The sequence below is a fragment of the Anabrus simplex genome, chromosome 8 (assembly GCF_040414725.1).
Source record: "Anabrus simplex isolate iqAnaSimp1 chromosome 8, ASM4041472v1, whole genome shotgun sequence".
Classification (NCBI taxonomy): domain Eukaryota; kingdom Metazoa; phylum Arthropoda; class Insecta; order Orthoptera; family Tettigoniidae; genus Anabrus; species Anabrus simplex.
The window spans coordinates 89,447,334-89,464,573 of NC_090272.1; the positions used below are offsets into that span (position 1 = coordinate 89,447,334).

Here is a 17,240-nt window from a genome sequence, read left to right on the forward strand (position 1 = left end):
TGCTACACTGCTTGATTATCCATTCAGTGAAGTTGATGGGTTTTAGATGGACATACAGGAATGCACTCTAGTTGACAGACATGTGGCATGGAGGAAGGACAGCAATCTTCATGGTAGCTAATAACCCACTACGAACTGTGAGCTAGGTAGCCCGGGAATTTCCATCCGAAGGGCACAGGAGGCAGAGCCCCTAGTTCACAATAAAAATTGATGATTGTAACAAATATATTCAAACTCTTTACTATAATGCAAATAAATACAGATATCTTTTACAGTATATAAGAAAAAATAACTTATAAACAAATTGTGATCTGATCTCTTGCTGGGCTTCACTTTGACTCTTGTTTTTCTCCCTTAAGGCCAAATCAAACACACTCAAGGAACAGACACATGATCTAACACTGACACCTACAGCACCAATCATATAAAACCGTATAAAAATAGATTTACTCCACTCTTCAGTAAAAAACAAAACAGTCCACCAAAGTCTCTTATATATTAAAGTTAAAACCTGACCTTAGGCTTTGTTATTTATAGCTGATGATGTTCGCAAAGACGAACGAAACATGTCCTATTAACCAATGTACCTCATGAATATTTTATAAATAATTTAGTGCATTATCTTTGTATTGAATAGGTGGTTATAAAATAAAAGGTTTTAACTTTAATACATTATCTTCAATACGGTCTAATTATGAGATTTATCACATGTAAAGTCTCTTATATCGAGTCAAACTATATTTCAATTGCTAATGGTTCTGATAAAATCCTTTCCTCTGAGGAAAGATGTCAGTCTTCTTTCACCTGGCACAAACAGCCTACAAGTTTTGACTAATTTTTTCATAACTGTAGACTTTTCTGAAAAGAATATGGTGGTTCTTTGTGGAATGAGTCATTGAATCTTGGATAGTTCTGAGCAATTTCCTATGTTAGGGTTGATCACAAATAAAGTGTGTTAATTCTGTCTGACTGACCCAAGGTAAATTTTCATACACTAATATAATAAAAACACAGTCTGTTTAAGCAAAAACTTTTTTTTTTCTCAGAACCGATTTTTGGAACTAAGAATCGTACCATTATAGACAATATTATTACAACAGACTTGACTGCAGGATGGGAAAAAAAAAAAAAAAAAAAAAAAAAGTACAAGTAAATCTGTAAAACTGACTGCATTATTTCTTGGCCTACAACTGGTATAATGCTGTTAAGGTAAAACATCATCACAGATCTTGTTCTGGATAACCTCGAAAACTACTGACTCATTGAGGTGAAATTTGGTAAGGATACAGCTTGAAATATTTTTGATTTTGATATATTTCAATGTTTTGAATTAGTGGAGAATATTACAGGGGTTATGTCCCAAATTGGGGAAATTTTTGCCCTACATCAACTAACATGACAGGTAAACGGTTCACCCTATTGAAAAACAACTGGATTATGTGGCCTTGAAATTAAATTTTCTACAAGAAACATCATATGCATTTTGTTTGTAAATCGAATGGTTTAAAAGAAAATTCCGTTTTCTTGTGGTTTTGGCTGTGGGCTACTCATTACACACATAAATAGGAGTCACAGGAAGCTACATTCGTCGTCATGAATGTCGCCAGCTGAAGAATGAGGGTGCCATTCTGAAGAAAAGTTTTGGAGGTCACAGTTGTATTGCTGAGACTGAGACCTGCTGTGCGCTGTAGTTTATTTACTCAGACATCTTCATTATCGTTTTATATTTATATCCCGTGTTTCTATCTTTTTAATATTGTGTATGTAGGTTTAGGATTAATATTTATTGAGTTTAAAATTCACATTTCATTTCGTATTATTAACCACTTTAATCCTTGCTCATAAATCTCAACGAGCAACAGGCACTGTAGTTTCTTATTGATTAAAATTATATAAAATTAAGCCATCTCTTTTCAGTTTTGACTCAGTTAATTTATAACCGTTATGTTCTTCAATTAAGTTGCTCCTTTTCCACGAATAATACTGTTACCATATGTTTTCTTTTTCAGGTAGTTCATAAAGTTATTAATCAAAATTAGTTTCGGCAGACTGAAGAACCAAAAGGTTATTAAAACAAAACCAATGGTCAGTCATCTTGCATTTCCCAGTCTTTCTGCAACATTCAGCTGGATCTATAGACGGTAGCTTTGGTCTAACAATTATTTTAATGAACAATTGGGGTATCTATGGAAGAACAACCTAAATCACTGCAATGTTATTCTTTTGTTTTATCCTTAGTGGAAAAAAGTTTATTATTTTATATTGACAATGCTTACATTAGGTTGCATTATTTCCATTGCTAATGACTTTAGAGCCATAATGTTATCCTTTAGATGATTAATAATAGACTGAAATCTTTATAGTCCATTTACCCATTTTGTTAATTATGGAGTTAGGCTGTTCTTCCGGAGACCTCCTCATTTACAAATTCAGAGGGTTCTTTTGTACTATCTGCCCAGCTTCACACAAATTCTTAGCAATAGAACTCATTTTATTGAACTTGCTCAGCATTTGAGTGTTTCCCGTGGAATCCAAATTACGACCAACTCGTTCAGAAGCCTGAAATCAAAACAATATAACGTAAGTATGCATACAATAACTGACTTGCTATACATCATAATATTATCTCACAATTACCCAGTTCTATGCTGAAAGTAACTAGAACATTTCCCTAAAAATGAATTGTGTTGGATAAACGTTCATAATATCTCAGCTATTGAAGCTAGTCACTCAATTCCTTTCTGACAGCTGCCCAATGTTCCATTCTCTCTTTTACTATTCCAAAGTCCACCTCTGTGGTTAGCACTATTAGCTACTGTCCTCCAATGGAGGTGTGCCTCAAAAGAGCTGCACTACCTCAGAACATTCTTTCTTACTATTCCAAAAATGTAGATAAAATTAGTGACTATTTTTTTTTCTTTTTTAATTTATGTTTTCTGTACTGTAGTCCAGAAACAGAACTGAGTGGAATTTTTTAGGACTATATTAAAAAGGAACAATTAATAGCTGAAAGAAATACAATATTTCACTTATCAGCTGTTTTATTTTGGAATCTGTAAAGAAATTAACCAAGTACTACATTTTATGAAAATTAAAATGGCTATGTTACAAGCTAATAATTTACTAGCTACAAGAAGTGAATGAAACAAACCATTGTATGACATTCCATCATCCAAAGCACACAAAATCTTTTATTCTAATTAATGCCCCGAGATACAGTGTGAATGCAATCCTTTTTGGCAACACAAACACACACAGTCTGACTCTTGGTTTTGTAAATGCAGCAAACCATGTTGGAAGTTTTATTACACCAAATGACAATGACATATGTTACAAAAGAAATGCTGCAACAATAATTTTCCCTCTTTACACCAAACTGAGTTTATTTCTTGTTTTGCAGCCAACAGTATACCTATATGTCAGCCAGATGTTATTCTACCAATTTTAAAGCAAAATACCTACAGACACTTCCAATTGGCCAAATAGGAAGCTCAAGGTTTCTGCCGGTTACAAAGCATACCATTAGGGCCATCTAGTGGCTCTATATGGAAGTGATACATGGACAATATCTAGCTCCTTCAATCAATACTGATCTGCATTTAGGGCAGTCGCCCAGGTGGCAGATTCCGTATCTGTTGTTTTCCTGGCCTTTTCTTAAATTATTTCAAAGAAATTGGAAATTTATTGAACATCTCCCTTGGTAAGTTATTCCAATCCCTAACTCCCTTTTTTATGAATGAATATTTTCCCCAATTTGTCATCTTGAATTCCAATTTCATTTTCATATTGTGATCTCAGAAAGAGAGAATAGAAGCTTTTGGAATGTGGTGTTACAGAAGAATGCTGAAAGCAAAATGGAGAGATGGAAACACAAATGAAGAGAGTATGAATGGAATTGGTGAAAGGAGAATGATTTCCTGAAATTTGACTAGAAAAGGTGACATAAAACATCTTAAAACACCCAGGAGAGTATGGTGAATGGGGAAGTGCACTTATCTTCACTTTCGTCGGAAGTTTATGAATCAACAGTAGTACGTTAGCTGGTGCATTGTCACAGCAGAGGTTCCAGGAGTTGTTTCTCCATAAGTCTGGTTTTTTCTCAAATATATCAAAGACTTCAAATTGTAGCAGCAGTTTACTGTTAAATCTCAAGTAGTAAGTCATACTGCAAGAAACCTTTGATTATAAGCTATAAATTTCATTTTTGTTCCATATTGAAGCACAATTATCAGAAATAAATAGACACATTTCAATACATATCAAGTAAGTAATATGTCAGATTAAACAGATTATGTGATAACTAAAACATATATATACCAGACAAAGACAATGTTGCAGGAATAATTATAACATTAAAATACCTATTATAACATCATCATCATCATCATCATCATCATCATCATCATCATCATCAGCATCATCTAGGTTTTCTGCCTTATGGCAGGTCTTGTCATGGGATGAACCTCTTTCACTGTTGCCTGTCCTGCGCCAAGTTTTTCATGTCCGAATATTTATTTCCTTGGATATTGTCCAACATTTGATATTTTTTCCTTCCTCTTCCTCATTTGCCTTTCACCATACAGTCCCTCCTCAAACAATCTCCGATCCAGTTCATTTTTCTCTTTCTAATGATTTGCAACATACTTCGTTCTTCTCCAACTCTTCGTAATACCTCCTCATTCCTTACCCGGTCTTCCCATTTCACTCGTTCTATTCTCCTCCATACCCACATCTCTAGTGCCTCCAATCTTCTCTCATCTTCCTCTCTCAATGTCCAAGTCTCTGTGCCATACAGCGCTATGCTCCAAATACAGTATAACACTTAACAAGTCTTTTCCTCAAATCTTTGTTTAGTGGTCCACAAAGTAATTTTGATTTTTTCTTAAAGCCTTCTTTTGCCATGGCAATTCTTTTCTTAATTTCTTTCGTGCAATACATATAATCTCTGATCATACTTCCCGAATACTTAATGTTACTGACTTGCCCTATTTCTTCTCCCCCTATACTAATATGACAACTTCCTACTTTTTTTTAAAAATTTTTTTTATTGGTGACAAAAGGTCCCATGAGCCTCTGGCTCGTGATAGGGACAATACAGTACATACTTTTTTAAGGCAACACAATAATTAAATTTCATATACAATGGCTTTTCTGTAAAGTGACAAGTACTTTTTTTTTTCTTTACACGTTAGGATCATAGTTTTTCAGAAGTATATTCAGATATTGCATGGCTGTAATATACTAAATATGGACAATATATATATTATTGTATTAATTAAAGCAAGTTATATAGAGATTATATTAAGATATCTGTAAAAGAGTAATATTCCTTCAGTTTTTTCTTAAAACATACAACCGATTTAGAGTTCTTTATAACAGGAGGCAACACATTATATTCCCTAAACATTGATGATTCTATGCCTTTCACTCCGTACTTTACTGAATTAGAGTGAGAGGGATATATCCTTAATGATCCTCTAGTTTCATATCCATGAATTTCACTAAAATGGGAGAAGTTAACAGTAGAATGGGTTAATTTCCTGTCTAGCTTATACATAAAGACTGCTGATGAAAATGCAATTTGTTTATGGAATGGCAGAATATTTGACTCTGAAGAAACTTCATGTGACGGTTTGAGGAAGGGGAATCCATACATGATTTTGATGGCTCTTTTTTGTAGGATTTCCAAATTATTAATGTAATCTTTCCTACATCTTCCCCAAATAAAGCTTGCGTATGTTAGATGTGCCGGCCCCCGTGGTGTAGGGGTAGCGTGCCTGCCTCTTACCCGGAGGCCCCGGGTTCGATTCCCGGCCAGGTCAGGGATTTTTACCTGGATCTGAGGGCTGGTTCGAGGTCCACTCAGCCTACGTGATTAGAATTGAGGAGCTATCTGACGGTGAGATGGTGGCCCCGGTCTAGAAAGCCAAGAATAACGGCCGAGAGGAAGCGTCGTGCTGACCACACGGCACCTTGTAATCTGCAGGCCTTCGGGCTGAGCAGCGGTCGCTTGGTAGGCCCAGGCCCTTCAAGGGCTGTAGTGCCATGGGGTATGTTAGATGTGGGTGGATCATTGCATAATATATACACTTCAATTGTTGATGAGAAAAACTACTGTATCTTAATCTGTGCATTATTCCTATCAAAGGGGTAATTTTTCTGATTACATAATCAATATGGCTTTTCCAGGAAAGTGTTGAGTCTAATATTATACCAAGATACTTAGCTGAGTTGACTCGCTCTATTACTTGGTCCTTTAGGATAACAGTGTTAGCCACTGTTATCTTATGGGCTGTTTTATGAAAGATTAAGTATTTTGTTTTAGTCACATTTATGATAATTTTTTTTAGATAAAGCCCAGTCCGATAACTTGTCCAAGTCACAATTTATGTCTTCCATAATTTGCGTTTCACATAGTCCTTTGTAAGTTATTAAGATATCATCAGCAAATACTTTACATTTCCCCTTTAGTGTTAGAGACTGTATGTCATTAATATAAATCAGAAATAGAATAGGACCTAGTACTGAGCCCTGCGGTATTCCCGTTTTTGTCTGCTGCTTAAAACTTTTAGTATCTTTAATCATCACATATTGTGTTCGATTTGATAAATAATTTTGGAACCATTTGTGTGCTAAACCCCTAATTCCTGCTAATTTTAACTTGTTCAGAAGTATTTTATGGTCAACCAGGTCAAATGCCTTTTTAAGATCTATGAGTAGCCCTGCTGCTAATTTATTTTCATCTAAGGTCTTTTGAACATCTATTACTGTATCAAATACAGCATTATCAGTTCCTCTATTTGGGAGAAACCCATATTGATTATTGGAAAAGTAATTAGTTTTACACAGAAAATTTACCAATCTAATTTTTACTACCATTTCTATGAGTTTTCCAATTGCAGATAATATACTAATTGGTCTGTAATTGGATGGATCTGTGTTATCTCCTGATTTAAAGATAGGTACAATTCTGGCACATTTGAGTAATTGGGGTATTTCTCCACTGAGAATTGAACGGTTAATAATTTCCACAATATATGGCACTAAACTTTCAACACAGTTTTTTGGTCTTCTTCTTAATTCTAGTTTCATGTTGAGTTTATCTAACACTTTTATCATTTCACATTCGCTTTCTCCCATCACAACTATATCATCTGCAAATCTTATACATTCTACTCTCCTACCTCCAACAAAAAAATCCACTTTTTCCATTAAAACTTTCATTGATTATTTCTTCGAGATAGATGTTGAACAGTGTCGGTAATAAAGAGCAGCCCTGTCTTACACCTCTTCCTAATTCAATTTCTTCACTCAACTCACCTATTCTCACTCTTGCTCTCTGGTTTAAATACAAATTCTTTATTAGCCTTCTATCCCTCCAATCAACTCCATGTTTCTTCAGGATTGTCATCAATCTGCCCCATCTGACACAGTCAAAAGCCTTCAAAAGCCTTCTCAAGGTCAATAAATACAGCATAAACCTTCCTGTTTTTCTCTATGTACCTCTCTCCTATCACCCTCAGAAGTCCAATGGCATCTCTTGTTCCAACTCCTCTCCTGAAACCAAACTGTTCTTCACCTATAAAGTTATTCAGCTTTCCATATAACCTTCTGTGAAGCATCTGCAGTAAGCCTTTGGCTGCGTGTGAAATTAGTCTCAATGTCCTATGTTCTTCACATTTTTTGCTGTTCTTTTTCTTTTCCATAGGGATTAAGATGATTTCACTAAAGTCCTTTGGCTATTTTCCTGTCATGTATATTTGATTACATAATCCAATCAACTCCATTCTTCCTTTGTTATTTAACGCTTTTAACAGTTCAACAGGAATCTCGTCTATTCCAATTGCTTTTCTATTTTTTAATTTCGTTCAGTGATGCTTCGATCTCTCTTCTCAGTATAGTTTCCCCTTTATCATCCCCTTTAACCATATCTTCCTCCTCTAATTCAAGTTCTTCTTCATTTGGTCGATTGTCCCGATCATATAGCCATTCTATGTATTCTTCCCATCTTTTCATATATCATTGTGCCATCTGTAGCCTCTATTTCCTTATTGCTGTTATTCCTTCTCTTTTCTTTGAATACTATATTTGTTGCTTCTTTGTACATTAAGTCATATTTTCCTTCTTTCTCCAGTTGCTCTATCTCATCACACTTTTCTGTCAACCATTTCTTCTTTGCCTTTTCTGTTTCTCTTCTTAATTCATTATTTAACTTCCTGTAGTTACGCTTTCCTTCTTCTGTATTTACTGTTTTCTATTTCCTACGTTCCTCCATTTTACTTATCTTTTCTGATGTTATTCATTCCTCCTTTGTCCTTTTCCTCTCCTTGACTCCAAGCGTTTTCTTAGCTGCTTCTTTTATCCCATTTTTAAAAGTTTCCCATCTCCTTTCTACATTTTCTGCTTCGTTTCCTAACGTATTATTGTTACAATACTCATCCTCTAGTTCTCTACACTTGTCTTTGTCTTTTAGTTTTTCAATATTAATTTACCTCTTCTTTCCTTTCCATACTATTTTCAATTTAATTAGTACCTCTGCTACAACTAATATATGGTCAGAATAAATGTCTGCTCCTGGGTAACATTTAGCATTCTTTAGGCAGTTTCTGTACCATTGTTGTATCATTATATAATCAATTTGATATTTCTTGTCATCTAATCAAGATATCCAAGTGAGGTGCCTAATATCAAACACGGACATGCGCCACCCCTATCAAAATTGAGTTATGAATATAAAATTATAGTATTTTGAATGCTCTCTCTGAATTAGTGGCCCATGACTTTCATAAACGAATATTTGTACTTTATTTTTAACAAAGAAATATGCAGTTTCTTTCATAATCGGACACCTCCAAACAGAGTTTCTATCAGAAATGGACATGACCGTTTCAGCCAATCTGATTGCTAAGAAGTGACATCAAACTGGCATGGCGACCATTTGTTTACATTCTCTTGTCGGTGCGTGCTTGGAAGTGTAGTGCTCATGTTTTTTCAGTGTTTTACTTATAACATAAGTATTTGGGAAAATATTTTCGTTCAATATGGAAGGCAATGTTTCGAAGTGTCCACCAAGAGGAACTGCAAGTAAAGGGAGCTTACTTTAGGCACATTTTTTAATACCGGGTTAAATTTTGGGTTTTCCACTCCATGCACAGATGAGTGCACTACATGCTTGGAACTAGAGCAATGTATTAAGTTTGAAAAGAATGAAGAGGAAAGAACAACCTTAATTTTGAAGAGAACTATCCACAAAAAACAAGCAGAGAATTTTAATCGACAACTGAAGAAAAAGAAGAGGACTGTCTTTTAATGTCCTATGATTGCCAAAAGAACCTTGCTTTGCCAAAATTAAGTGATCAGTCGGCTTATTATTCCAGACAACTTTACTGTTACAAACTGTCTGTTGTAACAGGCACATCTCAAAGCAAGCTGCGCCCTGACAATGTGTCTGTTTATAAGTAGCTGGAGAATGAAGCAAAGAAATGAGAACTGATATTTCCAGTTATTGGAAACTCATATTTGCTGTCAGATAGGACTTTTGGACTCATTGAGAAAGATCTGAAAAAGATGACGACCACAATAAGTTCAGATGAATATCATGTTAGTTGTTAACAAAGTATAAGATTAAACTTATTTCTTTCATATATTCATTACATTTCTTTTAAAACAGAAGTTTACTATCATGCCATCCCGCAACTTTGTTTCAAAAGTGGACAATTACATGGATGTTTGTATCAAAATCGGACAAAAGTCAATCTTAGTTTCAAAAATGGACATCGTCATATTTGAACGTGTTTTACATTGCCTTAGAATGAAATTCTTAAGTGGTTTTCTTGTTCATAGGGCTGGCAATATGGCACACAAAAAGTTTCACACTCGTATCAGGAGGTTAACATAGAGAAACAAAAATGTGGCTCTACTGAAAAATTAACAAAATGGCTTTTGTCCATGTTTGATACTAGGCACCTCAAGTATACCTTCTCCTTTTGTGGCTGTCAAACAAAGTGTTTCCAACCACCATGCAATTTTCATTACAGAATTCAATCAACCTATCTCCCCTCTCATTTCGGTCTCCCAATCCAAATTTACGAATGGTCTTACCATCTGATCCTTCACCAATAACCGCATTCCAATCACCCATTACAACAATACATGCATTCTTTTCCTCTTTCTCAATGAGTTGATCTATCTTCTACCTCTTCATCAGAATGATTACAGGTAGGCATATAGGCATATAAACTTGAATGATCACTAAGTCTTTCTTTTTCCTTTCAGTCTTATCATCATAATTCTTGTCCGGCTCCATGGCTAAATGGTTAGCGTGCTGGCCTTTGGTTACAGGAGTCCCGGGTTCGATTCCCGGCAGGGTCGGGAATTTTAACCTTAATTGGTTAATTTCGCTGGCACGGGGGCTGGGTGTATGTGTCGTCTTCATAATCATTTCATCCTCATCACGACGCGCAGGTCGCCTACGGGTGTCAAATCAAAAGACCTGCATCTGGCGAGCCGAACATGTCTTCGGACACTCCCGGCACTAAAAGCCATACGCCATTTCATTTCATCATAATTCTTCAACTGATATATTCAACCTTCATAACTTTGTTCTTCAGTTGTTTTCCAATCAGTATTCCAACTCCATACAATCCATTTTTATTTCCACCCGAATAGTACATTCGAAAGTCACCGCTTTATAGTTCTCCACATCCACCCCATCTCACTTCACACATTCCAAGTACATCCAAATTATTTCTCTTCATCTCATATCTAGCGTTTTCTAATTTTCCTTCCTGTAAATGGGTTAGAACATTCCACGTCCCTATCCGCAATAATTCTTCTTTCTTCTTCTCCTTCCTTCCATATTTTAAAAACCTTGTTGTACACCCCTCCCGGAGATCCGAATGAGGGGAATCTTTACCTCCAGAATATTTTACAAAGAGGTCCATCTCATGAACGTCTTGGGAGATACTGCCAGTGGTGGTTTCCCGTTGCCTTCCACTGTCTTCCACATCCTGTCGGCTCGCTGACCCAGATTCCCACTGGGGTTGATACCCAACCTTCCGCTGGATTGCTCAGTTTAACAGGGGCACCACATGTAGGTAGAATTGTGGAGAATTATGCTGAGAGAGGCTAAGAGAACTCTCTTGTTGAGTTCTTATATTCGCATCTCACCCCCATTTATTAGCCAGAGTCACAAGGTTGAATTAATGACTCCCCCAGGTCATATCCTGGGCCCATATAATAACAAGTGTCAAACTATTTCTTATAACTGCACTTAAAATGAAATGTATAGCTTATAATCAAAGGTTTCTTGCAATATGACTTACTACCTGAGAGTTAAACAATAAACTGCTGTTCCAGGAAGCTTCCTACAAAAAGTCAGTGCTTGTTCCCTATCCACTCCTTTGTTTACATGGCTTGTCTGCTTCCTCCAGCAAGCCAGTGCTTGTTCTACAACAGACATTAGAGATTTACTTCTTTACCTGAGGTCCTAAGTCAACTTAAAGACATCATATTATGACAAGAAGTCATAACCATAATTTTTGTTATTATAGGTATTTTAATGTTATAAAAATTCCTGCAACATTGTCTTTGTCTGGTATACATAATTATATTTTAGTTACCACGTAATCTATTTAATCTTATTTGGCTGAAGATGGCCACTAAGTGGCTGAAACTAGTCCCAAGATTGATGTAATATTATTTACTTGATATGTTGTATTGAAAAGGTCTTGTCAATTTATTTCTTAGAAACCTTTGATGATAGAAAAGACCGTCAATAAGACTTTTATGTTCGACCCGACTGGCCGCAATTTCTTTGGTCTCGGCAAACTGCCATAAATTATGCCCATCATTTGGAACATCTTCGTAATCTTTCTTTCCCCACTTTTAAATAGAAGTGAATGTTGATCCGTTGCTTGCAATATACAGACATCTGAACAATTGCAAAATACACTCTACACTCTCCCATACTAACAGCTGCTGAGCGGTAACTAATGGTTTCAGAAACGCACAGCAAATGCTTAGAAGCTTATGGAGGATACCACTATACAGTGCACTTACTAGAAACTGCTTATACTTTGTAACTGCAGGGTATTTTCAAAGTTTGCTCATTTTTTAAGGGGGCTTGGTATAACTATTATAAGGTGAAATTTACATGCATCATGCTTTCCACCTTCTCATTTGCAACATTATCAGGCAGTGCTATTAGCACACTGAAAGGTACACAACTGTCATACATACCTCACTGCACCATACTTCAGCCATCTGTTGCTCGTGAGCTGCAGTTGGAAGAGAACACTCCAGCGTTCTGGAGGCACGGGACAACACCACAACCATTGTGTAAATGTCAATAGCTGAATTAGCCAGGCGGTTCAAAACAAACTGCTCATCCACAACATTTCGACCGTATTTCAAAAGCGATGACTCTACAGCTGTACCAAAGGCAACGATGCTCTACAACAGAAACAGCATTGTAACATGTTAGGTTCATAGTGCCAGTCTTAATGGAACCATAAGGCCTCTTCCTTCAAAGCCATGAGCAAATTCTTTGAATAAAGGAGAAGATTTAACACTGGAGTTGTCACACGGGTGGTCACACAAGGGATTCCCTCATACTAACAAAAATGAGCATAAATGAAGACCAATGTCCAATCATTTTCACCTATTTCATACAGCATTTAAATAAATAAAATACTGTAAGAGAATAAAAAAAATGGCAATATACAGTTACAATACCAGCAGAAAATGATGATCAATAGGAATAAAGTTCATCTATACAACAGGAATTGAAGGTAACATAAATTAACATAAGCACAGAAAAAATGCAATATTTACATACAATTTACATGAGTAACTAACTTTCACTCATTTAATACAGCAATGAAGATGCATAAAACAAGAAAATTCAGAAATAAAAAAAACAGTGATAGTAAGTTACAATATTGACAATGAACTGTCCAAAATGGCGGCAGCGGCTAGTAATGTTTGTTCTCCGTGCCGCAAAAAAAAATTGTGATAAATTTGTTAATTGTGAAGGGGATTGTGGACATCATTTTCACAAGGAATGCACACGAATGTCAAAGAAGGCTTACGAGGCGGTAAGAAGTGATCCGTAAAAGGTGTGGAAATATAAACGTGACGATTATCACCCGCCACCTAACCTAAGCGAATGTGACATAGTTAAGGAGGTTACGGAGAAGATACAATTATCTGTTACAGAACTGAAAACTTTATTCATGGTTGAACTCAGTGTTATTAAGGAAGCGAAAGAATTTATAAATGACCAGTTTGAGAAGTTCAAAACGCTCACAAGTGAGTTGAAGAAAAGAACATCTGAATAAGAAAAATCTCTGGTGAGTGTAAGCAATGATACCAAACAGGCTTCAGATGGGTCAGAAGACCTTAAACAGTACACCTGCAGGAACAATTTGTTAAATAGTGGAATACCAGAAATGGCAAAAGAAAATGTGTATGATTTGGTAATTCAAACAGCCAGGGCATTGGATGTTGATTCGGGTATTCAGGAGATTGATGTCACTCATCGTCTGCTGTCAAGAGGTGGGGACTTTGGAAGAATTGTGGTGAAATTCACTAACAGGTGGAAGAAAGAAGAAATAGTGAATGCGAGAATACAGAAAGAAGTGTTGAACACCCAGGATATTGGACTGAACTGCCCATCACGCAAAGTATTCATTAATGACCATCTTTCGCCCAAGAATGAGAACACTGCAAGAAGGTGCAGGCTACTGAAGCAGAATGGCAAAATATTTGCCACATGGACAAGGGACTGCAAGGTCTACGTCCGTGAAGCTAGGGATGGACCAAGCATGCTCATCAGCAATGAGGCAAAGATCGCACACCTCGAGAATAAACACCGACAGTATACACTGCAGGTACTATATTCACATGAATTTATACTGATTTTAAATGGTAAAGGACATTTATAGGAGTAAGGAAATAATTTCTGTTGAGATCCAGTGTGATACTATAGAAAACTATAAATTACAAACTAAGAATCAAGCTCTAAATTCTAAATTTAAATGTATCTGTATCAATGCACGAAGTGTTAGGAAGAAGTTTGAGGATATTATGCTTATTATTAAAGAGGTTACAGAACTTAGCCAATTTTCTGTTATAACTCTAATGTCATCAGATGAAGAAACATCCTATTATAACATACCTACTGTAGCTTTGAAACTTACCATCTAGCTAGAGAGGGTACTGGAGGGGGACTGTCAGTGTATGTATCAAGAAAATGGACAACTAAAGTCATTAAGATCATTAACAGTTATCACAATATTCTCTAAATAGAAGTATTTAGCAAAAACCAGAGATATAACATAATTTCATATTACAACCCAAAGGAGAGTAATACTACTAATTTTATGATAGACCTTGAACTTGTTTTGTGCAATACACAACAATTAAATTCATTGCTTATAGGAGACGATAACATAGATTTTTTAAAAGATAGCACTATTTATAGGAACTATACATCTTTATTGAATTGTTACAATTTTTACCCCTGCAATACAAGGCTACCAACAAGAATAACACCCACATCCTCAACTTTAATTGATTATATGCACTCAAACTTTGCCACTGCTGATTACTATTTATATAATGTAATAAGTGACCTCAGTGATCATAATATTCTAATTCTAAAAGTAACAACACAAATTAAGGAGAGTACTCCATTCAGTAGTGAAACATATATACCTCCCTCATACATTCACACCTTATGTACATGAATATAATATGGGGAAATTGTACACAGGAAGCTGTAAAGGAACTAGAATTACTCCAAAAGAGAGCTTTAAAAATTATGTATGGATATGATTTTCTAAAACCATCATCTGTGGAAGATTTTCAGGAAACAAACATATTACCAGTAAAATGCCGGATTAAATACTCTCAAGCTTTATTTATGTTCAGGTATAAAAATAATATAATTCCTGTTAATACAGAACTACGATACAGCAAAGATATTCACACCCATAACACAAGATCAGCAAACCAGTTTTACAAAGATTCCACTAACACTATCAAATATGGTGTTAAAAGCATTTCTTATTCGGCAAGCACAGCCTTTAACAATCTACCTCCAAAATTGAAACAAATCAATAAGTTGTACAGATTTAAAAAAGAAGTACGCAGGTACTTCCTTGAACAGTATGTTGGAGAATAAATTGATAACTACTGTGTACCTAGTTTTCCACCTAAGTTTAGTTTATTTTGAATATCTTCTTTTTTCCATGTAAAAATAATGATATGATGTAGGAATCAATAGTTGTAAAACATTTCTTCGTATTTATATATCTTATCTGTTAACTGAAACTGAAAGCTGCCAAGTTGTGATTGTAAAGGGCAGCCCCTCCTTGAGCCACTAACGCACTGGGACAATCAATCAATCAATCAATCAATCAATGCATGCATGCAAGTATGGTAGGTTGCACGATGAGAGAATCCCTGATAGTTTGCACAGGGGCTTAGAGAAACCCAAATGCGTTTGGTTGGGTTGCGAGAGGAATCCCTCGCAGGTACTGTAAGGGCTTAGAAAAACCCAAGCATGGTTGGTCAGAGAGAGAATCCCTTGCAGGTAAGCTTGGTTGGTCATGTAATTACTTCTGGGGGCTTAGAGAAACCCAGGCATGGTTGGTAATGTAGTGAGAAAATCCCTAATCGGTAGAGTCAAGATCATTTGGTGTTAGATTTTGATAAATTCTTCTTTTAAAAAGGGGAGATTTAGTGTTATCGGTGTTGTTAATGAAGTGAATGACATCATCATCATCATCATCATCATCATCATTTCCCAACTCCAGTTTTCCGGGTGTGGTGTATATCTCCTTCTGTCTTCATACATCTTCTGTTCCAGTACATCCTCCCATTTGTGTCTCTCTCCTCCAGATCTGATCTTACAGTCTCTATCCAGCATTTTCTTGGTCTTTCCTGTGGTCTTCTATGAGATTAAAGTCAAAATATTTTCTGGCAGGTCTTTCCTTGTTCATTCTTATTACGTGCCCATATCACTGAAGTCTGTGTTTCTTTATGACACTGGTAATAGGAACCTCGATACCAGCTTCTTTCCTATTCACTTCATTTCATTTCTGGTAGTTTGGTTCATGGTTTTAATGAATCTCATTTCAGTTGCTTGGATTTTACTGAAGTCTTTGTATAGTAAGGTACATGTCTCTAAACCATACATGAGGATTGGTGTAAAGTAAGTGTGGTACATGATTGTTTTAGCTTTTTGTGGTATTTTGCAGTCCCAGAGAAGATTTCTGACTTGACTGTAGAAGTTGGATGGTTTCTGTGACCTGCTGTGTATTTCCTGCCTAACAGTGTTGTCTTTCGAGATTGTGCTTCCGAGGTACTTGAAGTGGGAAGCTGATTTGATTTTTTACTCCTTCCAGAAATATATTTGAGCTTGTTCCTTCCCTATTGATGGTCATTTCCACTGTCTTTGTTTTGCTCATCTTCAGTCCAAACTTTTTGTGTGTATTGTTCGATTCGTTAAGTTTCTTCTGAACTTCAGTTTCTGTCTCTCTCCATAAAAGCACATCATTAGCAAATACCAGGGTGTTTGGTTCACTGTCCATTTTCTTGATAGATTTTATGACCTTGTCCATTATTATTACGAAGAGGAGTGGTGAGAGGGCACTTCCTTGTTGGACACCTCTCTTTGTTTCAAGCCATTTTGATCTGGACACAGCTGTAGCACTTCTGGTATAGCATCTTGACTTTGTCAATTAAGTACTTTGGCACCTTTAGGTCTTCCAGACATTCCCATATCTTGTTTCGAGGAACACTATCATATGGTTTTTCACTGTACATAAATGCAATCACCAGAGATTTCTTCCGTATTCCCAGTACTTTTCTGTCAACATTTTTACTGCAAAGATAAGATCCAGAGTACTTTGACATAATATATGTATTAAGTGTGATCTACATACAGTACATATTATATAGATTTTTCAAGTCTGCTCTATTCTAACAAACAAAAATTAATTAATTATAATGAAAATCATCACATTTGCAATATAAATTAAATATAAAACTAAGAATCACTAAATATACATACAGGTACTACTAAACAGCATGGTTATGTGGTCAACTCATTCAAAGGCTACCGCTGTTAATGTTTCAGCATTATCTGGCTTAAGAATTTTTTGTCACTCACAATATTGCAGAGTATTTAGAAAACAATCTTTCAGCATCAACATTAGATGAGGGGATCTAAA

The 17,240-nt window shown here is 35.8% G+C and overlaps 1 protein-coding gene across 2 annotated transcripts in view; it reads right to left on the minus strand.

Moving 5' to 3' along the window:
• Window positions 1-214: 214 nt before the first annotated feature.
• The window catches only part of LOC136878824 (very long-chain specific acyl-CoA dehydrogenase, mitochondrial), a 119,400-nt gene continuing 102,374 nt past the window's right edge, over window positions 215-17,240 (minus strand). Inside the window, exons 10-11 of one of the 2 annotated variants that reach the window (XM_067152334.2) lie at window positions 12,241-12,453; window positions 215-2,559 (exon numbers count right to left, since the gene is read on the minus strand). In XM_067152334.2, the coding sequence (XP_067008435.2) occupies window positions 2,422-2,559; window positions 12,241-12,453 (351 nt within the window). In that variant the 3' untranslated portion in view covers window positions 215-2,421. Of the gene's footprint in view, window positions 2,560-12,240; window positions 12,454-17,240 lie in introns of those variants that run through there. The other variant, XR_010860845.2, reaches the window with a different exon arrangement.